Source organism: Cladophialophora immunda (assembly GCF_000835495.1).
Source record: "Cladophialophora immunda strain CBS 83496 unplaced genomic scaffold supercont1.4, whole genome shotgun sequence".
NCBI lineage: Eukaryota > Fungi > Ascomycota > Eurotiomycetes > Chaetothyriales > Herpotrichiellaceae > Cladophialophora > Cladophialophora immunda.
In genome coordinates, this window is record NW_015622544.1 from 3,009,824 (window position 1) to 3,032,309 (window position 22,486).

Below are 22,486 nucleotides of genomic sequence, written 5' to 3' on the forward strand. Positions count from 1 at the left end.
GTACCTGTCTATCTACCTACCCACCTGAAGACGTGTTTTCAGCCGGTCAGCCAAGCCACCGCCGTCACTCTAGTCACCGCGGTAGGCAGCCAGATAAGGCGAAGTTGAAACCCCAGCAAGATAGAATGCTATGTATGGTACAGTGTCTCTGCACTAGCAACTCCCCTTGTCGGTCGGTGTCCAGGTTTCCATATACACTAAACTATACCACCGCCATTTTACCCTGTACGTTTTCCATAAAGCCTTGCCAGTAATATACATGCAGTCCCTGGGCCCGTGACCTTTTTTCCTTTGCATCCAAAGACGTGGACATGACTCCATCAACCTCGTATACCGTCCACATATTCAATTTTGTCCGTAAAACACCGTCCCGGCCGGCCAACTTCCCGGGGCATAACGGATACGTATAACGATGCCGCTGCGGACTGCACGGATCCAGATGTCCTCCCAGTAAAATACCTAAAACGCTGCAACGTGGATATCATGCCATAGACCGTGTCCAACGAGCCCAGGAAATAGGCTGGTTCATGAAGTGACTGCTGCGCCAACATCGACCCCCAAAGCCCATTCCTGCGCCGTCCCAATTCGATTCAAGATCCAACAGTCTTCCCGTCACAGTCAGGAATCTTCAGGCCCGGCTTCAAATTCCTGCCTGGATCCATGAGACCCCACTTGTCTTCCCACTGTTGGCTGGCAGTATTATAGATGATCTTCCAAGGTTCGTCAAATGCCTCAAACCTGTCATTCCAGTGTCAGTCCACGACCGCCCGAACATCCCGGCGAGATGCTACTTACCAAAAATACTCTGTCCCATTTGCCAATGCTTGACATACCCAGTTGTCCATGAAGGTATTCATGCCATCTACACCCGCAACAGATCCGCTCTGCCCAGCCGCGCAGGATCCGTCAGTGCCTCCACAGTCTTCTCCGCCTCCGCTGGGCCATCCAGTCTCACTGATAAGTTGCTTGACATCTGGCATTCCTTCGGTCAAAATGGCGTCGTGATTTTGCCAGAAATCCCAGGTCCAACTCGCCGCGACCTCGGCCGTGACACCAGCGAAAAAGGGGTGGATATTCGACATGACATAGTCTACGGCTTGCACGAGTTGGGCGTTCCAGTTGTCCCCTAGATCTGACGTTGCAATGGGGAGATCATAACCGAGAGACTTGAACTTTGTCCTAACACCGTCCAGAATGCTGATCAGTTCCTGCTCTGATTGTGCCTTGTCCACACCTGCACGATAGAGAGCTTCATTGCCGACAATGACGCCCTTGAACACCGAGAGGTCTTTGGTTTCCGACAGAATCTTGTACATCTGGTCCAATTGGCGATCTGTGGTGGTTTGATTGGTGTCAATCCAAACACCCATCCAGAGCTTCATGTCGGTGAGATCAAGACGGTCAATGGCGTGGAGCACCATCTCGGTTTGGTTGCAGTCAGTGCCATAGAGTCGGACCACATTGGTAAGCTGTGACAAGACGGCCATGTCGCGCGTGACGTTGTTCTGGGAGGGAGGATAAGTGAAGCACAGCGGATATTGAGTACCCCAGGGGGTGTAGTCCATCCCCGGGAAGACTTTGTGGAGATCCGGGTTGTTCATGAGAGCCTTAATCTCTGCCGAATTCTTGTCGAGATCTCCATTCGCCTCAGTGTCTGAGGCTGCATTATTAGTGTCGCCGCTAGACGAACTGGAATTGTCCGAGCTTTTTGAGCCTAGGACACCACCCAGGATGCCTCCGACAATGGCGATGACGATAACAAGGCCGATAGCGACGCCCACCCACAGCTTCATCTTTCTTTTCCCTCTAGTTTGTTCTGCCAACCATTCACTCCTCTCGGGTTTAGGAGCCGCACTCACCGCATCGTACGTCCCACTAGGAGTGTGGTTCTTTGATTTGCGGCCAAAGAGACCTCCAAGTAGACCAGCAGTTCCTGCAGCAGCTGCAGTGGTAGCCGCAGGCTTTCCGATGCCTCTTTGCCCGGCAGCCGGTGGCATGCCGTCATCACCATCGTCGAGGATATTGTTCGGGTTGAAATCGACTTGGTTCATGAAGCCGCCAGGGTTATTTGGCTGATAGGGAAGGTCGTGGTAGCTGGGGTAGGATTGTGACTGGTGGGGATTTGAATGATATTCTTCCAAGGGAATGCTTCTGCCGGAGTAGCCAGAGGATCTGGGCCCCGGAGAAGGAGAAGGAGTGATGGTGCCAGGGGTGGCGGCGCCATGGGCAAGAGCGAATGTTGAGCCGTATGATGTTCGTTCGGGTAGCCGTGAGGAGGGCTGTGGTTGTTGGTATGGAGAATAGGACTGGGGAAATGAGCGAGCAGGCTCAAGCCCACCATCACGGAGATGGTGATCGGCAACGCCTTGTGCAACTGGGTTGAATCCCCCTCCTGGTACCCCATTGCCAGAGTAGTCCATTCCTGCAGACCTGTCCGAGTAGGGGTTGTAGGTCAAGGGATCGTCACTCGCGAGTCGGTTGGGACTAGACCTGTGAGGTGGAGGAGGTGGAGGAGGGTCTAGGTCGTTGTAGTCTGTAGGAACTGGCCGTCGTGAAAGCGCTCGGGGGGGCGAGACGTCGGTGAGGAGATGTGTGTCTTGAGGGACAGGGCGTCGACGGGGGGATGTGGGAGGAGAGAGTTGTTGGTCGCGACTCGGGGAGGCAGAGGCGTATCTGGGAGGAGGAGAGACAAAATCCCTGGGTGGGGTCTCATGGTATGACTGCTGCTGGTAGGGTTGGTAAGACAGATGCGGTTGTTCCTGTCCCTGGGCCTGAGCGTCCCGTCCGTGCAGGTTCAGAGTGTGGTCATCTTCGGGCTCGAAGGAGAAGTTCCTTCCGCCACCCGACATTCTCGATCACAGCAGCTTCCCAAGCAAACACGGAGAAAAAGAGGGTCCTCTGTGTATGGAGTGATATTGCAGGCGGAACTCGATAGTCTGTCGAAGCAATCAATGCAGCGCTTTGCTTGACCGCCGAACATGAACAATTGAGATGTATGTCTGATGGAGAGGAGGCGCTGAGATGGTAACAGCTGGATCTCTGAACACCCTATGGTAGTGAGAACCGAGTTTCTGCAGTCGGGCTGAGGACAGGCGCAGCAGTCTGCCCGCAGTTCGTGCTACTCTGCAGCGGTGATGGATATTTGGGAGGTGGAGGGGGGCGCAGCCAAACAGAATAGGCCAAGCTGAAACAGTAGTGTCAGCCGGAGTGCGAACCGCTCGAAAACAGTCAGGGGCCGGAATTCAATGCATTCAGCGAGTGGTTTGGCCCTCAGCGAGAAGCCTCGCGGAGAAGAGAAAGACGGCGAAGCAGGACATTGCTGCAACGAGTGGAAGAGTAGTTGACCGTTACAGTGAGAGCGGCCTGCGGCCTGCGGACTGCGGACTGCGGGTATGGAATCGGTTGCCTTGTGAACCATCCAAGCCTCAGCCTCGCTAACCGCAAGCGCAGCTCCTCCTTCTCCAATCACGATACGGGAAGTCAATCAGCCCCTTGCTCCGCTTCGGACAATAAAATAACGTTGAATGCCATGGGGTAATATCATTGCAGCCCCATGTGCTGGGTAAGCATGTATCTGTTTCCAACTGCACGCTCTGCACTGCATGGTCTTAAGCCAAAGGGAACATGACGAGCCCACGCCCATCTTCACCCATCTCCTTCGTTCTCATCGTGAGCCTCCAATGAACGCGCCCTGGTCCATTTTGGCCAGCTCCAGGTCTGGTCCTCAAGCCTGGTCCCCTTCCATCTCTGCCTTGACAAGTTGCATCTGTCCGTCGGCTGCCTTCGAGGTCGTAGCTTAGCGTCTTCTGATTGCTCCACGATGCTTTCGCCGAGGTACGTCAGAGTCGCTCGTCTTGTCAGAGGCCGATTCTTCTTCCTCGCTCGACGAGGATCTAGCCAACTCAGACTCGCGGCGTTTGCCTGCCTTGCCCTCAAAGCCCCTCGCACGCTTCAATTGGCCGGCGCGCGCTTCACGGCTGCTAGGCAATAGTGTTGCCAGGCGACTATCGACGGCATTCTGGCGATGGTCAACCGGTTCGCCCGTTGTATTACACAACCCAAGGTTGACGAGTTTGGCGATGTCCATGTATTGGAATTTGGCTTTGCATAGAAATTCCTCATCTGGTTGGTACCGGCGGTACTTGACGCTGGCCATGGTGACGCGCTGCGCCTGATTCTGATCGATGGTGACATCGTGTGTTCTGCCGTCGTCTTCTTTGGGAGTCTCCTCTTCGCTTCGTTTCCAGTAGAGATCCGGGCGCACGTCGCCATCATGCAAAACTCTGAGAATCTTAACCTCAATCTCCCCGACCTTGGATTCGGCACCTGCGTGTAAGTTGTCGTTGTTCATTTCTTGCGTAAGGACAACCACCTCCTGCTCCATTGCCGTTGACGGGATATAAGGATCTGCTGTAGAGATGTCCATACGGCTCATCAGAACATCGATGCCCCTCTCGGTGAATACCCATGGACTGACTGACATAACAGCCATGATGCCCAGGCTCGACCCAGTCTGAGGTGCCGTATCATTTGCAAGAGAGTATCGGCCGTCAAGCAAGTAACCTTCTGCCTTATATTTTCTGCTCTCAGGATCCACGACAATAAGTTTTGAGGCCTCGGCCTTCTCGTTTCCATCCATGTACACCATGGCGAGATAAAGGATTTCTTTTTCAGCCTCCGCTGTTGCATCTGATGATCCGTGGCCCATGGCGTCTCCTTCACCTACCCCCTCAACTTGTCGCGTGGAAGCTCCCGGCTTGTACCTGCTTTGGCCGGAGGAGAGTGCGTCGTTAGGTGGAGGAAATGGAATTTGCGGCTTCACTCGGATGTGGAATCTCACGCCGGCTTTGGCTTGGATTTTGGTGGAAACGATCCTTCCGCACAAAGATCTTGTACCGTACGTGGTAAAGGGCACGCCGTCAACGCCTTCAACAAGGAACTCGAAGCCTTGCGTGGTAGGCATCGTAAGGAGGTGTGGTGAGTTGTGATTATGCAAAGTGAGGTGTCTGGAGGTCAACTGTGAAAAGTCGAAAAGAGTCGATGCTCGCAACGTGTGATATATATAAGGCTCGGCAGAAAAGCGACAAGTTCACACATTTTAACGGAGGCCACCCTCCCAATGTCGCGATCAGTGCGTCAGCGAAAGACACTAGGTAATACTGCGCAGCGCAGAGACAGCACTGCTCAATCTCCTCATCGTCTTTGTCGAAGACACCACTGTCTAGTCTTTCAATAGCCGACCAGATCTTTGTTGACAATCGATGGAATCGATGTGCTTTTTCAGTAGCAGGAATTCCATTGTCTCAATCTGCCACCTCATTGTTTGGGGTTAACAAAGAAAGGAAAGACTGCCCCAGCCTCTGACTTGAACCCGGGCCAGAGGCATTATCTCTCAATAGTGGTTATCGGCCAGGAGTTATTTCATAGCCCAGGAGCACCTCGGTTGAAGCACCTTCCCAGCCCCGGTTACCTCCAGCAGACAGCATGAAGCGACAAGCTGGATCGAGGTACAGGTGTGACACGACTCCAGTCCGATGGCCGGGCACGATCAAGAACGGGACTGTTGATCGTTGAGACTGTGACTCCTTTAGATCATACAATCTTAATATATCATAGGAAGCGCATATTAGATGGCGTCCATTCGGCATGGCCTTGACTGATGTGACTGCACCACTGCCATTCGGAAATCGAAAAACTCGTTCGGGCCCTTTAAGCCCCTTGCGTAGGTCATATTCTTCGACAGTGTTGTTTCGCCGTCCTGCGTAGATGAAGTTGCCGTCCGGAGACCAACAGGCGCTCAGACACCAAGGAGGAGTGTTACGTGATAGAATGCGCGCGACTGGTTTGGACTGCCTTCGATCCCAGACACGGATTGCCCCGTCAATAGACGTCGCAAGGAAAGTAGAGTCAGATGTAATCGGGGCTTCACTATCCTGAAACTCGTTCTGGTTGTCGTCCTGCTTTTCGAGGTCCTCTGCATGTGGCAAGCCGTTGACGAACGTCTGCTCAACAGCGCTCTGCACGCCATTGGCAACTTCGGGGGCAGTTTCTGGGACATTTGAGTCGTCTTGAGCCGGAGCTGTGGGTTCTTGAGCAGCGGGATCTGAAGAGTCTAGCATCGGATGATCGACTAGTTCTTCTGGTTGCGGACCATTTGCCATTGCGCGAGACATCTCATCGTCCTCTTCGCCGAAGGCGCCGTTCAGGTCACTACCATTGCCCATTACTCCCCCTGCTCCGCCTCCAAAGAGGTCGTCGTCATCATCGCCAAACAGAGAATCTGGAGTAGCAACTGTGGGATGATCTTGAGTATTGCGATCCGGAGGCTCATTCTTGACACCATTGGTCAGTGGTTTACCATCGTTGGACGAGAACGTTCCATTGGTCACCACGACCTCTCCTGATTCGACTGGAACAGGCACCGACGATAGTGGGCGAGCTTCGATGGAAGATATCTGGCTGGTACTGGCGGCGAACGTGGTCCGTACCTGACCCGTGTTGAGATCCCAGTCTAAGACTGTCTTATCCCAACTTCCGGACAGTAAACTTTTCTCGTCGGAGGAAATTGTAAGAACTGAGACTGCGGACGTGTGTTTCTGCAACAAGGCGATCTCTCTGCCTTCGTCGTGCCTGGTTGATTGCAGTCTAATGGGACCCGATGCAGTACCGGATAGTAGCCACAATCCTTGACTATGGCAAGCGAGGGAGTATACAGGAGATAGGGTTTGCGTGGTGTTTGGTCTAGCGTCCCAGTTCTCCCAATAAGTCATCAGAACTCCCGCTTTTACCACACTGTCGACGAAGGGGTGCCGTTGAGCCACCGTAAGAGCAAGCTTGAAGTTGACCGAATCAACCCAGTTGAATTTGCGAATATAACCATCCGAGCCCCCGGTAAAAACCCATCGCATATCTGCAGTAGTGGTGACAGCATTGATAGATGTGCTGTGAGGAGCGGCGATGGTTGGGACGATATCATACGTAGACGCTTCGAGATATTCGGGGGAGATATTCGATTCTGCTGCTGCTGCTCGCGAGGAGTCGACTTGCGTAGACGAAGCCGGTTGAGTGCCTTCTTGTGTTGCATTCTGTTCTCCAGAGGCGTCCTCATTGTCGGATTGCTCAGACTGGCTTTCCGCATCTTCATCTTCATCGCCGTCGCCATCGCCCTCAGCCTCGGCCTCAGCCTCAGCGTCACCGTCACCGTCAGCGTCCCCATCTAAATCTGCGTCGCCGTCGCCGTCGCCGTCCACATCTTGATCCACGTCTCCATCGCCGTCCGCATCCGCATCCGCATCATCCAGATCTTGCATTGTCTCATCGTTGTCGTTGTCGAAACTGCCATCCTGAGATCGGTCGTCATCTTCATCGAATGCTGGCATTATGCTGACTCATAGCCTGGAGGTGGCAGTATGGAATGGCGAGGTACTGCTGGCTACTGCCTTTATATACAAATTGCTGAAGTGCATAGATCGAGAGGAAACGATCTTGGGATCGTCTGTTGTGAGAGTTATTCCCAGACAGTGACAGACCCTAAGGTTGCGGCTCTCTATTGCACTATCCCGTCCCAGGTCTAGCGTCTTCGGAGTATATAATTCTCCGATCCGGGTTTGTCTAAGCAAACAGTTGTCTATCAGAAAGCCTTCATACCTGTCTTCCCTTTCATAATCTCTTGTCGTTGACTATCATCATGTTTTGACAGTTCTACATCAATAACTGTGCCTTTCTAGAGTTCGAGGCTGACTCTCATTCTATCTGACGGAAGTACAGCACCAGTGCTCAGACTCGTTTTTGGCATTCAACACCAACCCAGTGCAGATTCTAACTTGATATTTACTACTTTGTGTCCAGGAAGCGGACAGCTTGTATGCCTAGATCGACTTTATTTGTCGTTCCGAAAGACAATATTCCAATCAGCACCACGGCCAAAGCAGGAAGGATAGACTACCACCTGGAACACTTCCCTGCTGCCAGCTATCGGGATTCGAGACAAGCCTCTTTAGTTTGATGTCTGGGTTGGTACTTTCGTCAAACCACTAGCATGAAAGCTCCCTCCGTGAAGTATCGCATGATATGGAATATCCAGGTACTGAAAAAGTCTTAGACAGCCTCTTACCTTTGAACCGCCCGGACTCCGCGCCAGCCTACGCATCTCTTTGACGCACGTCTTCCCTATTGCACGCCAGCCCCCTGGGTCTGTGCCACCATCAGCCGTTCGGGTTCGCTTTTCTTCCTTGGACTGACTGGGAGATCACTTATCGCTTCATTGCACCCCTGGGCTGTTCTGAGCGGCTAACACAGGTTCCATCACCTCTCATGCACCTCTAAGGCTTCAGCACCATGGCGTCCAGACGACGGTCAACCCACGGTGGGCGTGAGCCAGGGAATCATGCATCTAGGAGGAGTGCAGTTGGTATGACCAATCCACATTCCCGGAGCCTGTTCATTCACACCTCTTACCCCTACTCATTCTCTCCTGACTGATGGCTGACACCCCACGGAAACAGACACCAAAAATACTTTCATCCCGCCTGAGACTGGAGGTGAGTTCAAGACCATATTTGAGCCCAGCACCACAGACCACCTTGCCTCAGTTTTTCCTAGAGTCTAAATTTCCTCATTCTACATTAATTGAATGGAACGCGCTGACGACTCCTCAGAAATGAATACAGAGTTGTCGGAACGTTTCAAAAGTGCTCGCCGCTATCCAAACACTCACAATGCGGTGAGCAACGCATTTGATGACAGGCCCAATCCCACTCTCTGTTTGGACATTCGTGACTATTACATGAAGCAAAGACAGATCCGGGCCACTTCAGACAAGGATGCCTGGCTTTCTCAGGATGAGATCCCCACAAAGCAGGAGCTGGCAGTTGGAGAAGCCACTCTCCTGCCAAACAAGATTGACAGCCCTTACAAGAGCAAGGAAAGATACCTGAAAACCCACTATGCACTACTCAGGGAGGACGCCGTTGGTTGCCTTCGTGATGCTATTCAGGACTTCCGTCAGGACCCAGCGACGGGTGACACTACCAAGTTTTCAGTGTACGACCAAGTCCACATTGTTGGTTTTACTTTTGCCCGTCGAGGAGTTGCAGCCAGGATCAAATTCACAACGCGCCGGGCAGGAAGACGCATCAAATGGGCCAACAGTAAAAGACTGGTCAGCGGCAGCATTGTCGCACTCATCCCAGCCAAAACCAAGGGTATAGATTTGAATGACATGGTTGTGGCCGTGATCGCAGCGAGGCCGTTGGCTGGCTTGTTGTGTGAACCTCCGGAGATCGACATCTACTTTGCTCGTCCTGAAGAAATCCAGCTCGACCCTCAAAAAGAGTGGCTCATGATCGAAGCAAAGCAAGGATACTTTGAAGCGTACCGTCACACATTGAAGGCCTTGCAGAAGCTAAGTCAAGAGACGTACGTGCCTTGGATGTAAACTGTGCCTTCATGCGCTAATACCTCCTAGTTTCCCCATGTGCGATCACATCTGCCATCTTTCTCCCTCGGTCCATCCTCCTGCCTACATTCATGAGAATCCCACTCTCGATCTGAGCGCAGCTGCCTCTGTGGCGCAGAAGCCAGAATATTCCAAAGTCGATGTCACCAAAGATTGGCCTTCACCTCCCGCTGACTCGTTAGACGATACGCAATGGGAGGCTTTGCAAGAGATTTTCACCAAGCGACTAGCCATTGTCCAGGGACCCCCAGGGACGGGGAAGACATATGTCTCGAGAATAGCACTTGAGATTCTGCATGCGAATCGATCGACGGCATCGGATCCACCTATCGTCGTTGCTGCCCAGACAAATCACGCTCTCGATCAGCTTTTGCAGCATATCTCTGTTTTTGAACCGAATTATATTCGACTGGGAGGCCGTTCTACCAATCCCGAAGTTCAGAAGCGGGCTTTGTTTGCAGTTCGGAAAAGCGAGCGACTCAAGCCAATGCCAGGTGGACTGCTCGGCAAAACGAACAGCCTCCTCAACAAACAAATCATCACCATGACCGAGATCTTGGAACCTTTTGCTATGTCAGGGCCAGACCCGTGGTCCACGGATCAGGTTTCCGGCCCCAAGGTGCTCGAGAAGCTAGGGGCTATCAGCGCTCAACAAGCCCAGTCACTCGAAGATGGTGCGTCTCAATGGGTCTCGACAACCACAGCAGTAGAAGGCCCCATGCAATTATGGTTGGATAAAGCGCTCGTACCCTTCGTGGTCAACTACACCCAAGAAAAGTATGGCTTCGAGGAAGTTGAGGATAACGATCTCGAATTTGAACAGCTCAGAGAAAACGAAGACTCCACTGGAGTCAATGATGAGGAGGACATCGAATTGCTCAAAGGTCCATGGAAAGAACTTCATGACAGATTCATGGTGCAGGCCCCGTCACCAGCGGATCTCACTAGAGCTGCAAAGTTGCTGGATACGGTTTCGGATTTATGGAAGATCCCGTCCTCCTGGCGTGGTCCTGTTTACCATGTTATCCAGTCACGAGCGAAAGACGCAATTGCAGCCAAGTTCCGTGAGGCAGCTGTGGTCTACGGCCAACTCGTTAAAGACAATCTTGTTGGCAAATGGGAACAAGATGTTATCCATCTCCAACGAGCCTCTATTATCGGCATGACAACCACTGGTTTGAGCAAATATAGGACTCTCGTGTCAGCGGTTAAGCCAAAGATTATCCTCATTGAAGAGGCGGCCGAGGTTCTGGAAGCACCTATCGCAGTCGCATGCGTGGAAAGCCTCGAGCATCTCATCCTTGTTGGGGATCATCAACAGCTTCAAGGTCACTGCAGCGTCAAGGATTTAGAAGGCGAACCTTTCTATCTGAACGTGTCACTGTTTGAAAGACTGGTACGGAACAACATGTCTTTTAAAATGCTGCTTCACCAGCGACGAATGATGCCCGAATTTCGCCGACTCATCTCCGTCCTCTACCCGCACTTGAGGGATCATCCTAGTGTCGTCAATCGTGCGGTCAAATCCTGGGGTATGGGCAAGATCACATCATTCTTCTTCGACCACGACTGGTGGGAGGCAAAAGACGAGTCCCTCTCGACGTATAACCCGGAAGAGGCCAAATTTATTGCTGGGTTCTACCGTTACCTTTACAAGAATGGTATCGGCCCTTCGCAGATTACCGTACTTACCTTTTACAACGGACAACGCAAACGCATTCTCGTTGAGTTGAAAGCCTTCCCGGAACTTCGGAGCGTCAGCAGAATCAATGTGAAAACGGTCGATTCATGTAAGTAGAGTCTCGTCCAGCCCTGCTTTTTCTTGCCAGTCTCTGTTTTGTTTCTTCTCGAAGGAAGACGCAAATTGTTGGCACTTGTGGCCTGTCCTCAGAATCCACGCAAACTCCAAACCCCATCGATTTCATTGGTGACTTGACTCTGACCTTGCCATAGACCAAGGAGAAGAGAACGACATTGTCATTCTGTCTCTGGCCCGAAATAATGAAGAAGGCAAGATCGGCTTCTTGTCCAACGTCAACAGAACCTGTGTGGCTCTTTCACGGGCGAAATACGGGTTTTACCTTTTTGGAAATGCTAGGATTCTCATGAATGGGAGTGACTTGTGGAACACCGTCCTCACAATGCTCGAAGCAAATCCCAAGCGACGGGGCGATGTTCTTCCCATTCAGTGTAAGCGACATGGCAGAACAACCTTGATGAAATATCCAGTAGACTGGGAAAATAATGAAGGGGGTTGCATGCAGCCTTGCGAGACGATCTTGCGTTGCGGTCACCATTGCCCTCATCTCTGTCATCAAGACTCTCACGACGACGTCCAATGCACACACGACTGTTACAAGACGCTACGATGTGGCCATGAATGCAGCGGCCTATGTTCTCAAATATGCTTCTGCACTTGTGAGGCATTCACGAAATTCAATCAAGCTGAAGCGATGGCAGGCGAGCCTGTTGGATTGTTGCCTGATACGAATGCTGAGAGAGGCAACAAATATGAGGATGTATGGGGTTCACAGACGAATGGTCAGAAGCTCACCCATAACGGCAGCGCATCTTGCTTACCTCTACAGGGTATCCCTCTCGCGAGTAGAAGCGGTGTCGGTCCACGCCGTATCTCAGCTTCGGGCCCTTGCATGAATTTTTCGCCTCCGACGCGCCCGGCACTCTCGAAGGCCGGAGACCGAGGGAGCGGAGCTCGCAACCCGGCATCACAGGGGATTTTCAAGACCGATTCATTATCTCCACAAAAGCAGGGCGAGCTCCGGAGAGGTTGGAAAGACTTTGCTGAGGGAGGTTTTGTCGCTGATGACGAGCGTCTATACTCGCTCACGTCGCAATCATCGCCGAGCCGGCAGCGAAGCGGACCTTCCGGAATCGACTCTGGGCTATCTTCAAGCGCTCAGTGTGAGCCTCAAGGAAACTCTCAGGCGTTGTCAATCAAAGAAGAAGCTGTGGTGGCCATGAACAACGGCAGAACGAGATTCCTGCACGAATACCAACCCCAAGGTGCCCACAGCAGAGATGTATTGCACACCGAGCCACTCCGCAGAGGTCAATTTGGAGACGACAGTCGCACTGTCGTACAAATGAACCCAGCTTCCACCGTGGCAGGAAAGTCAGACAATGACGAGTTGAAGCGCAAGCCAGACCCGAGCAGTGCTGTGGAGAGCAATGAACGGAGCACTCCAGAACCGAAACAGCCATCAGCAGTGCCTACCAAAGAAGAGAAGACCGCCAGTGATATTCTGGACGACTTGAGAGAGTTTGATGGGTATCTCCGGAACTCTTGAATGGGCGTGACAGAGACAGTTAGGCGTCGTCCATGGGATTGTTGTTGGAGTAGAAGCCGACGAGACGCAGCAAGATCTCGATCGACAGGGTGTTGCAGAGGGTTGTGGCACTGGGGACCGTGGATAATGGAGAAGATGGCACGGTCAGTGAACAACACCAACGAAGGGGCACAAGGCTGCTGTCGTTTGTGTGTGTATGAGATATTCACAACTGGGCAGGGGAAACAAAACAGTGATGCTCGCCTGTGGCCCTGAGCGATGGAGTTATCGACGGGAAATTCTGCGTTTGTAGGTGGCTACATGCTTGATTCCATTCGTACTGGCTTCATCAAATCATGAGCCCTGAAATTGAGAAGTAACTCTACAGGGTATTAAAGAGTCTTCATGTTGCTTGCTTTGTGCAATGCGTTGATCTTTCCCCCACAGCAGGCGGACAGAAGACCTTGAAAAGTTCAGACACAACCAGTTCCCAAACTTGATCCTTTTTCGACACATCTGGACATCCAAAATAACATGCTTTGACTTTCCTTTACAGAAGTTGGTGCGTCCCAATGACGCGAAGCGGGATATGGTTTCGTTTCGTCGTGACCACCAAGAAACCGAACTCCTCCGCTGCTTCTATACGCCGGTGTTCCGCTATCCTAGGTGTCGGATCCAATAATCTCCACCTCCCCGGCCGCTGTAAATGCGCGCTAAGATGTAGGAAATGGCATCGCTTTACTCGTCTGCTGTGGCAGCTTTGGATGGCGTCAGCCTTGAAGCCGAGGTCGCGACTTGAGCGAACGTGGGATTGACCTTTCATATCAACTCCAGTGCTGTAGGAGAGAGGTAGAGAGGTAGGGCTTTGTCCCAATGTGGGTGGTTCTGTCGAAGCAAGAAGCCAACTGGTCAATACCACCCGAACCCGTTCGTCAAGGCGCGTATATTTTGCTCAACTTTCTCATAGTTACAGTAATAGCAGGCCAAGAGCTACAGCCAGTGCAGTGCTCAAATAGCCATACCTGCTGCTTGATAATTCTATTGAGTCAGATGTCAAAGAAGAAGTTGTAAAGATCAGGTCGCTCGTGATCTGACTCGAGTTGAAGCAGTTGCTGGCATTGACTTCTGGGACATCTTCGGGTTCCGCAAAGGTGATGTCGACACAGTTGTACAGTGCGGCGCCATGGACTGCAGTCTCGATGAGCTGGATTGTGGCATTATCTCCGACGTTGACTGTGAGGTTGGCAGGGAGAGGAACTTGGGGGAAGCAGAAACTTCCTGGGTATGGATCTTTGCTGGGCCCAATGATTTGAACTCCGTTGAGCATGACATTGGACATATTTTGAGGGGTTGTCCCGAGACCAAGATTGATGTAGATGAAGGCTGTGCCGTGGCCTTGGAACCAACCCGGTTGGAATGCGACTGCACCGCCTTTTAGCGGCCATTTGGTACGATTTTGCGAGGTGGGCATGCCGCCGCCTGCAAGAGTCAGTCAGGTCGGTGAAAGACGGAAATTGTCAGGAAACACATACAAGGATACATCCATTGCATTCCATATGGGTAAAGATAGTCCTGTTCTGCCGCGGAATCTCCAATTGCATATTGCCCCAGCCCATGTGTCTCTACTGTCGTACCATTCGACCGTAGGTTGTCACCCCTCCACCCGGGGTACGTGATGACTGTGTGCGCGGAGACGAGGCTGAGAAGCGAGAAGAGGACGAGTGCCATTCTCGAGGTCGATGTGCACGGCATCCTGGCAAAATCCGTCTCTTTGGTGTCGGCTTACTTCCTAGGACTGCGGTTTCGACTGTGTCGAGACGAAGATGGCACAGTCAAGTGTTCTTCAAGTGTTGCTGACTTGGTGGCCGATGTGGTCGAGGGAGGTCTTGAGAGGCAGGGCCAACGAGGTCGCAGGTGGGGAGCTTCTGTCGAGATGGAAGACCCTCGAGGAGCCATGATAACGAGCGCATCGGATTGTTATTAAGGTCTTTTCCCCTGTGGCCAGGTGGGATGGGGTAATGCAGGGCATGATTAGGCCAGACGGGCAACCGCCCAGAAATGAAGCGTGGAAACGCCGTGACTGGGCTCTTGGGACGTGAGCACTGGGTGTATGGCGCACCGTGAGTGGTTTGTGAGGGCGGGTGGCACTTTTCGGAGAGTGTGAAAGGCAAAGAGCAGGGTTGACAGGTCTGGCGCAGCTGTGATAGCGGATCTGATTCGACGCAAGGCACCAGACAGCACCAAGTGGTAAATGCCCGTCGGTGGACATCAATTGGCCAGCGGAGGACGGGGTGGGCAGGTGGTGGACAGAGCTGGATGGCTGCTGGCTGGAGCTGGATAGAAATCAACTTGCTAAGCGCCGAGATGTGACAAGGGTGTGGGAGATGCAGGTGTTGGTCCACCGTCCACCGTCCACCTCACTTACTGTCTCTCGCTCACACTGCGGTGTTGCCCTTCCCCGCCCACCAAGTCAAGCAAGTCAAGCACTTTCGGAGTCTCCCCTCCTCCTAAGCAGGTACGAGTAGAGAATGTCGCCTTATCTCAACACCACACATTTCCCGGCGGCTGCACAGATTGCGCATCACTGTGCAAGTCAGGAGAGAAACAACACCCGTCACCACTTGAGAAGTGCGCCACGCCACCACTCCGTCCGGAAGGCGGAAACAGCTTTTCTTAGGTCTTACTCTCGACCAGGTGTGCTGAAATGGCCGGCCTGAAGCCGTGGTTCGGCACGTCAATCGATCCCTTTGTGTAGCCAAATGTTCCTTGCCCTTGCTACCGCCGACTTGGTTAGCTGCTGCCGAGTCCAAGTCCGGCCTTGCTGCATTTGGCCTGTTCTGGGCTGCATCTCTGGAATCTCGTCCATTCGCTCTGATAAGGCTACCATGCTCTTCGTGACCACTCCCTTCAGCCTCGCCTTCAACATCCACCTTGATGATCAAGAAACTGCTCTGGTATAGTCTGTGAACTTGGGTTTCTGAGTGTCCATGGAGTTCAGTCCGTCGTCTACCCTGTCTTTTAGTCCGCTTCTCCTCGTCGGCTTGGATATGGCTCAAGTAAGCCAGTTTGAATGCCTCCGGACGAGCTCAACACCGAGCATCGCCGTGCAGCTTTCAAACTGAATGATGTAAATGCATCATGGATTACAAATAAACCATGCCGATAGAAACTTCGAGTGTGTGAACCTGTCTATATAATGTGCTGACTCGACCGAAGGATGTCGTGGTGCACAGCAATCCATCAATCGGCAATTTCAACAATATCTCCTTTATACCACGTCTCTCACAAGAACAGACACCAAGGAACAAATTGCTCGCGAAATCTCCGATATCAATATGCCATCCTACTTGGTGACAGGCGCCAATCGTGGCCTTGGAGTAAGTCAGAAACCAGAACATTCAATCACGATCTACTAACTCTTCTGTAGTACGGTTTCGTGAAGTATCTGGCCCAAAATCCAGAGAATACCATCATCGGGATTGTCCGCGACAAAGCTGCCGCAGACAAGTCTGTCGCTGCCGATGGCCTCAAGAATGTCACCATGATCCAGGCCGAAGTCGCCGACCACAAGTCGCTGTTGACCGCCAGAGAAAAAGTGGCTCAAATTACCGGTGGTTCGCTGGACTACTTGATCAACAATGCCGCCCTCATCGACACAACAACTCAGGGCAAGGGTCTGGACGACTTCGAAGATGCACCCGACGTCCTGGACAAGGGGCTGGTCGACTCTTTCAACGTCAATGTCGTGGGAGTGATCCACGTCATCAACGTCTTCCTTCCGCTCATCAAGAAGGGATCTGCAAAGAAAGTCGTTCTCATCTCCAGTGGAATGGCGGATCCGGATCTCGTCAACTCCGGGGTCTTTGCCGATGGCCCTTACACCATCAGCAAGGCTGCGGCGAATATGGCGGTCTTCAAATATAACGCAAAATACAAGAAGGAAGGCATTTTGTTCTTTGCACTGTCACCCGGAGTGGTGGCAACCTGGCCGGAGGGAGAAGAAGAGCCCCCAGTGATCGCAGAATTCAGGAAGAACGCTCCGGGGTGGAAAGGTCCTCTGACTCCACGAGAATCAGCCGAAGCCTGCCTGAAGGTGATACATGATTTCAACGCCGAAGAAAACGGTGGCTCTTTTGTGTCTCACCACGGTAACAAGCAGTGGTTGTGAGATTGTGGGAGAACAGGTGGTTTGAACAATAAAACGTCCTCATTCCTGCACTTCTGAGCCTTGCCGGTTGATCTTCGGCATCACACTTCGTAATGTCACAATTTGTGGCCCAAGTATTAATTATCTCTGTCCCCGACGTAGATATGTTCTGCTGCTGCAGACAAATTCCTCGAACAAGGCCAAATCGCCTTGACATGCATGCGTGGTGTTCGCAGTCAACGACCCGTATGCAGCACCCTTTAGACCGCCGCACCCTTCACTCTCGGCGCGATCCCCGCCTGGCGCTTTGCTGCCCACCAAGCCACCCCTTCAGACTCCCCCCTTGAGGTTGAGTTCACGGACTTGGCTCACGAAATGCCTCATACAAGCCGCAAGAAAAAGAACCTTCACAGCAAGAGGAGGGAGATCGTGGACCATGATGGCTGGACGAGGGTCACATCCAGCTCTTCCACGCCGCTGAGGATCGGGCTGAACCAGACCGCGAACGAGTCAGAGCAGGCCCCGAATGGGTTGACGGGCTCCGCTACTCTCGTAGAGCGCCTCCCATCGCTCCCACTTCCAATGCCGGCCGCGAAAGGATTGACACTTGAGACTATGAGGGCGCAGTTCGCTGGGATTCAGGCGAGATGGCTAGAAACGGACCTTTGCAGAAAGCTTGAACAAATGCTGACGGACAAAGTCTTGACTTCTGGATGTTCCATCTCTAACTGCGCCGTGTTCGGGACAGGCAGCTTCTGCGGTGATGCGGTTCACTGGGTGGACAGACACGAGTCGGCCTATTTCCAACTGGCGGCTTTCCGTACCGTGGTCCAGACGATAGAACGAGTGCAGGGACATGTGGTCCGAGCTTATGCCCAGGAGCCGTATTACAATGAGCTCGATACCCTTTTCCTGGCCAGCATAGATGTCGCGAAAATTGATCATCCACGGGGATTTGAACTGCTTGACCGGAATTCGTTCGTCTACTCCCCGGCCGCGGAACAAGAGGTTGAGAGCCAGATTATAGCTCGCGCTCCATGGATGTGGTTGCACAGATCTTTCGACCACTCACTTCAAGGCGGCAGGGATTCAGATGCAAGCTCTGAAGCGAAGACCCAGTTCAAAAAGAGCCATGAGCACGCCGTCCTGCCCGAGTTGGACCTCAAAAACTTCCCGTTCCATGGCTCCGTGATCTGGTGGCGCAGAACCGATGACATGGATGAGCGTGTGCAAGTTTCATGAGAATTTCTATCCATTTATTCCCGACCTACTTGATCTCTGCGCTTTGGATGACTGTCCCAAAGGCATCGTTTAATTCCTTCAATACTGCCTCGGTGACCTCGGCTCCGCCAAACCCGGGAATCTACGAGGTAACAAGCGGTCAGAGATGGTCTTGGTCTGAGGGGATTTTGTGGTGAAGTTCCATGGAAGCGCGAGTAGACCGAGCCATTGTCTTCTTCGAACACTGGCGAAGGGGCTGGGGTGCGCATGAACGACTTACATCTCGATCCCCAATGGCATCACTGGCCAAGACGACGTTGTACCCCAAGTCATTGCCTGCTCGCGCGGTGGTGCTCACACAGACATGTGCCATGTAACCGGTCATGACGGTCTTCTTGCCCCTCTCCCCCAGACTGGTCAGGTACTCGTGCAGATCCGTGCCGGAGAAGCTCGAAATGGCCTCCTTCTGGATCACCTTCTCGCCCGGACGGGCCTTCAACTCGTCGAATTCCTCGGCCAGCGGGGTATTGGGGGTGAAGACCGGGGCGCCCTCCGGAGTCTTGTGGACGACGTGGACGATGTTTTTCCCGTCCCCGGCGGCACGGTACTTCTCCAGCAGCGAGGCAATGGCCTTGCGCGTCTGGTCGACGTTGACGGTCTTGAGGTTTCCCTGGGCGTACCTGAGCCACAGTCAGGTTCAGACACAGGGGAAGGAGACGAGGTGTTAGGGAGAGGGCCGATGGGTTGCAGTGATTGTTCAAGCTCACTCGTTCTGCGCATCGATGATGATCAGCGTGCTGTCGCTCGGGGTGGCCGTGGCAGGCGGAGCGCCGAGCATCTCCCTTAGAGACTTGACTTGAGTTGCAGAGGCCATTGTGGAACGATGATCTGATCTGGAGTCGCTGTGTGCGTGTGGTGCCTCGGGTCGACCAGCCGCTCTTCTCGGACGGAGGGGTTCTAATACTAAGTCTGAAGAGCGTTGGGGCTAAATGGCGTTTATATGTGGTTTTCGTCCGTCCGTCAAATCATGGGGACGTTGAATTAAAAAGATCCCGAACACTTCCCCTTCGCTCGCTCCACTCTCTGCGTTCTAGGGTTCTATTATATCATCCATCCTTCTCTGACGGGCGTGTGTGAGCCCCTCTGGCGCGATTGGAGCCATCTCTTCATCCTACCACGCGAGGAAGAGGGACCCGGGCAGGCGGGCAATTTCCCCCAATAAACCCACCCGCGCTCGCTTGCAATCCGCACAGTTGGGCCCCTCACTCGTCATGTACAGAGGCACTGTGGTGGAACTAACTTAATAATTAGGTAACTAGTTGACATAGCCAACGTACCGTCCGGTGAGTTCTTGAGGGATGGAACTAATCTGGCAGGCTAACTGAGAGTGAGAGATGCGCACTGGTCAAGGGTAAGCAGATCTTGGAGCGAGTTCGTGTTCGGCGGTAAAGTGTCTGATTCGTTCTCCTCCCACGACCGCCTGGACTCGTGGTGAGTGGATGATAATCACGCAGCCTTAGTAAGTATCAAGATTAATATTCCAAGTATTCTACCAAGATCGCCTACCCAGGCTACTCGCAAACAAAAAGGCCTCATTGCCCATATACGATTTGATCCTCGTGGGTGAGCGAACACACTGAGGTGCGAGCAAAAGCATGTCTCAAGCTGGCCCCCAAGCGACCAGCTACCCCTACCTCTCAGCCAGGCACCTGTTTCAAATTGGTGTGCGCCATGGTTCAGGAACCCGGTACGCCACTCGAAAAAAGGTAGGATAGGCGCCGCAGAGGCGCCTCTATGGCCCAACCGCTTCCTTTGTACTCCGTACGCAGTACGCAGTACCTCGAAGTCGCTAGCGCCCCGGCCCTGGGAAACTGCAGCGTGGAGGATGATGGCTCGTTGACGCAGGAGACGACTCTTTCAAACACCATGGCTCCAGCTCCAGACATTCAAGAGACCATGACGCTCCGGCCATGGGCTGTGACCCGGGGACATGGCCGTCGTTGTCGTCGCATCCAGCAAGGTGCAACACTTAGCCACCCCAACGCCCTGCTGCTGCCTGGGTTTGACTCCCCCATGCCACAATCCTACGGGGCGAAGTACTTGCCGGTTCTGCCGTCACTACCTCCATGATGTCTTCGTTGTGTTCTGCAGATTTTAAGCTTCGTTAATTGCTCTGGTCTGGTTGCTCGCGATTCAACGCAACGTTGCACGTACCAATTGCCCCTGCGCTTACTCGTCCAGATCTTTTCTCAGTGGCAAGTCGCAACTATGGCATTTCAGCAGAAGAATGTCCCCATGCTAACCCCAGTATGTGTATCTCCGGGGTCTACGTGGTGTCGGGACTGACAAAGCGTTAGCCCAATTTGTATTTCCTGAGCACCAAGCTGTGGCGCATGTTCTTGGACAAAGCGAGCTTCATTCGACCACCGGATCCCTCGATCATCTTGCACCTGTCGGCTTTGATCGCGGCTTCGATCTTGATCGGACTCAACGTCGCTCAATACTTCATCGGCAAAGAGCTGCAGGGCAATATCAACCAGGACGGCACGAAGATGCTGGCCCTGCAAATCACGGCAAAAGTTCACGAGCTGCTCATGCTTGCCTCGCTCAGCAAAATCCTTTGGTCCTTTGTGCTGGATCACCTCGTTACGTCCTCTGGCCTGCCACTCTGTACTCTCTCGGCGGGGGAGAGGTTCGCCGACATATCCTATCTGTGGTCGTTTGAATTCCGAGCAGCCCTGAGAGCTCACTTCAGGGGCAAAAACATCTTTCTTCTTGTGGCCGTGGTTTGCACAATTCTCGGTATCATCGTGGGGCCTGCTTCAGCGACGGCGATGGCTCCCAACCTGCAGGATTGGCCGGCCGGACAGATATCCGTTCCACTGAACGTTTCCAGCGATAGATTGTGCCCCATGGTTCTCGATCAGAGCTCCACGCCGGACATGAGATGCACCGAGTTGTGGCAAGATTGCACCCCGAATCGGACGTGGTCGGCATTGACAACCAACCTCTTCTCCTTCTGGGGCCAAGAGGCCTACGGACACCTCCAGGGTATGCCTGAATTGGCCAATCTACCCGCCAGTCAGACCATTCGAACCATGCGAACGCGCTTTCGAGGCCCATTCAGCTTATACCAGCCACAGTATACTTCGGCCACGGTGCAGCCTGTCTGGGCAGCGAACAAAGTGAACGGATTGAGGTTACTGTGGTTTGCCAACAACGATGTAAACTGCGATCGAGGACACGGTGGATACTGCAATTACAAGGACATCACATGGTCAATCCCACTTCTACAGCCGGTGGTGCGGACACTGTGCGCCCGGGTCCAGAGCACGGACGAGGTTCTGTTTCCTATTATGGCTGAGGATGTCGACGCGCTGGCCGGAATCACTCTGAACATGACGCCTCTTGGCCAGTTCCCCGCGCAGCGTTTCCAGCTGGTTGAACTTGGTGGCAACTCATCCTCCCACACATCCGTCGGGGCACTTGTGCAAGTACCAAACCCCGAGACCGGCGCCGACCCGGCCGCTTCGTACGCATGCAGTATCGACGCCGACTGGGCGAGATCGAGCGTCTCCAGCACGTTTCTGGGCTCGCCGTTCGTGGTCGACGGCTATCCTCCCGACTTTTTCGAGCCGGACGCAGAAGGGAGCACCTACTCCGGCACACGGATCAAGATCCACCCGTCCTGGGGCGTGTCGTTGAACCCCGTGGTTGACGACAGCCGCGTCTCGAACCAAACCTCCTTCGACATGCTGTACTCGGCAGGGTACATGCCTACGACAAGCAGCGACGCGCAGTTCAAGATCGAGGCGATACTGGCCGTGCTTGTTGCCGAGGGCATGTCTTGGATCGGGTCCGAAGCAGACATCGGCACCGGAGTCTCCGCCGCGGACCTGGCCTCGATGTCGTGGGATAAACTGCCCCAGCTCGAGTCAGTCCCCGGCGCCCACAGGCTCACCTTTGTGACCTCCATTCTCGGCTACGGCTACGGATTGCGCTCCGCCGAAGCTTACTCCGTCGGCAGACTGCTGTCGTTACTGACCCTGGCCATGTACTGTGCGGTTGTTACGGCGTACATGATCACGCAAATCGCGCGGAATCGGCAAAGCACGCGGATCTGGGAGAATATGCTCCAGATGGTCTCGCTTGCGTTGCAGAGTCCATCAGCTCACCCTGGTCCGTCGAATATTGGAGATTCAAAGGGGAGGGCTCTCCTGAGGAGAAAAGTGAGGATCGTGTTGCGCAATGGCCATGCTGGAATGGTGCTAGATGGATTTCAAGGACCGGGACCCACGACCAAGTGAATGAGCTGTGGGCAAGGACGTGATAGGTTCGCATCGCATCGGACTGCAATGAGATCTGTGGCGCCAA

At 53.3% G+C, this 22,486-nt stretch overlaps 9 protein-coding genes across 10 annotated transcripts; 4 read left to right on the forward strand and 5 right to left on the reverse strand.

Annotated features, from left to right (window-relative positions):
* Positions 1-34: 34 nt before the first annotated feature.
* Positions 35-3,337, reverse strand: PV07_07411 (uncharacterized protein). Its single transcript, XM_016394490.1, has 2 exons — positions 796-3,337; positions 35-738 (listed from the first exon to the last, which is right to left on the reverse strand). The coding sequence occupies exons 1-2, from the start codon at positions 2,847-2,849 to the stop codon at positions 591-593; spliced, it is 2,202 nt and encodes a 733-aa protein (XP_016247909.1). The 5' UTR covers positions 2,850-3,337; the 3' UTR covers positions 35-590.
* A 459-nt stretch (positions 3,338-3,796) lies between these two features.
* Positions 3,797-4,963, reverse strand: PV07_07412 (uncharacterized protein; the record flags this gene model as incomplete). Its single annotated transcript, XM_016394491.1, has 1 exon — positions 3,797-4,963. One exon carries the CDS (start codon positions 4,961-4,963, stop codon positions 3,797-3,799), a length of 1,167 nt encoding a protein of 388 aa, XP_016247910.1.
* Positions 4,964-5,402: 439 nt separating this feature from the next.
* PV07_07413 (uncharacterized protein) lies at positions 5,403-7,379 on the reverse strand (the record flags this gene model as incomplete). The annotated part of the gene is made up of 1 exon (XM_016394492.1): positions 5,403-7,379. One exon carries the CDS (start codon positions 7,377-7,379, stop codon positions 5,403-5,405), a length of 1,977 nt encoding a protein of 658 aa, XP_016247911.1.
* Positions 7,380-7,640: 261 nt separating this feature from the next.
* PV07_07414 lies at positions 7,641-13,151 on the forward strand (the record flags this gene model as incomplete). 2 transcript variants are annotated; one of them, XM_016394494.1, is made up of 6 exons in its annotated part: positions 8,338-8,410; positions 8,505-8,540; positions 8,658-9,417; positions 9,467-11,247; positions 11,411-11,998; positions 12,046-13,151. In XM_016394494.1, the coding sequence occupies 6 exons, from the start codon at positions 8,338-8,340 to the stop codon at positions 12,063-12,065; spliced, it is 3,258 nt and encodes a 1,085-aa protein (XP_016247913.1). In that variant the 3' UTR covers positions 12,066-13,151. The 2 variants fall into 2 exon arrangements, with proteins under 2 accessions (XP_016247912.1, XP_016247913.1); XM_016394493.1 differs by having other exon boundaries at positions 7,641-8,410; positions 11,411-13,151.
* PV07_07415 (uncharacterized protein) lies at positions 13,021-15,097 on the reverse strand. The gene is made up of 2 exons (XM_016394495.1): positions 14,277-15,097; positions 13,021-14,223 (listed from the first exon to the last, which is right to left on the reverse strand). The coding sequence occupies exons 1-2, from the start codon at positions 14,494-14,496 to the stop codon at positions 13,712-13,714; spliced, it is 732 nt and encodes a 243-aa protein (XP_016247914.1). The 5' UTR covers positions 14,497-15,097; the 3' UTR covers positions 13,021-13,711.
* A 775-nt stretch (positions 15,098-15,872) lies between these two features.
* Positions 15,873-17,002, forward strand: PV07_07416 (uncharacterized protein). The gene is made up of 2 exons (XM_016394496.1): positions 15,873-16,121; positions 16,172-17,002. The coding sequence occupies exons 1-2, from the start codon at positions 16,080-16,082 to the stop codon at positions 16,910-16,912; spliced, it is 783 nt and encodes a 260-aa protein (XP_016247915.1). The 5' UTR covers positions 15,873-16,079; the 3' UTR covers positions 16,913-17,002.
* Positions 17,003-17,052: 50 nt separating this feature from the next.
* PV07_07417 (uncharacterized protein) lies at positions 17,053-19,178 on the forward strand. Its single transcript, XM_016394497.1, has one exon. It carries the CDS (start codon positions 17,267-17,269, stop codon positions 18,131-18,133), a length of 867 nt encoding a protein of 288 aa, XP_016247916.1. The 5' UTR covers positions 17,053-17,266; the 3' UTR covers positions 18,134-19,178.
* Positions 18,110-19,161, reverse strand: PV07_07418 (uncharacterized protein). The gene is made up of 3 exons (XM_016394498.1): positions 18,880-19,161; positions 18,393-18,792; positions 18,110-18,254 (listed from the first exon to the last, which is right to left on the reverse strand). The coding sequence occupies exons 1-3, from the start codon at positions 18,984-18,986 to the stop codon at positions 18,159-18,161; spliced, it is 603 nt and encodes a 200-aa protein (XP_016247917.1). The 5' UTR covers positions 18,987-19,161; the 3' UTR covers positions 18,110-18,158.
* A 1,202-nt stretch (positions 19,179-20,380) lies between the features above and the next one.
* Positions 20,381-22,419, forward strand: PV07_07419 (uncharacterized protein; the record flags this gene model as incomplete). Its single annotated transcript, XM_016394499.1, has 2 exons — positions 20,381-20,419; positions 20,470-22,419. The coding sequence occupies 2 exons, from the start codon at positions 20,381-20,383 to the stop codon at positions 22,417-22,419; spliced, it is 1,989 nt and encodes a 662-aa protein (XP_016247918.1).
* Between the last annotated feature and the right edge of the window lie 67 nt (positions 22,420-22,486).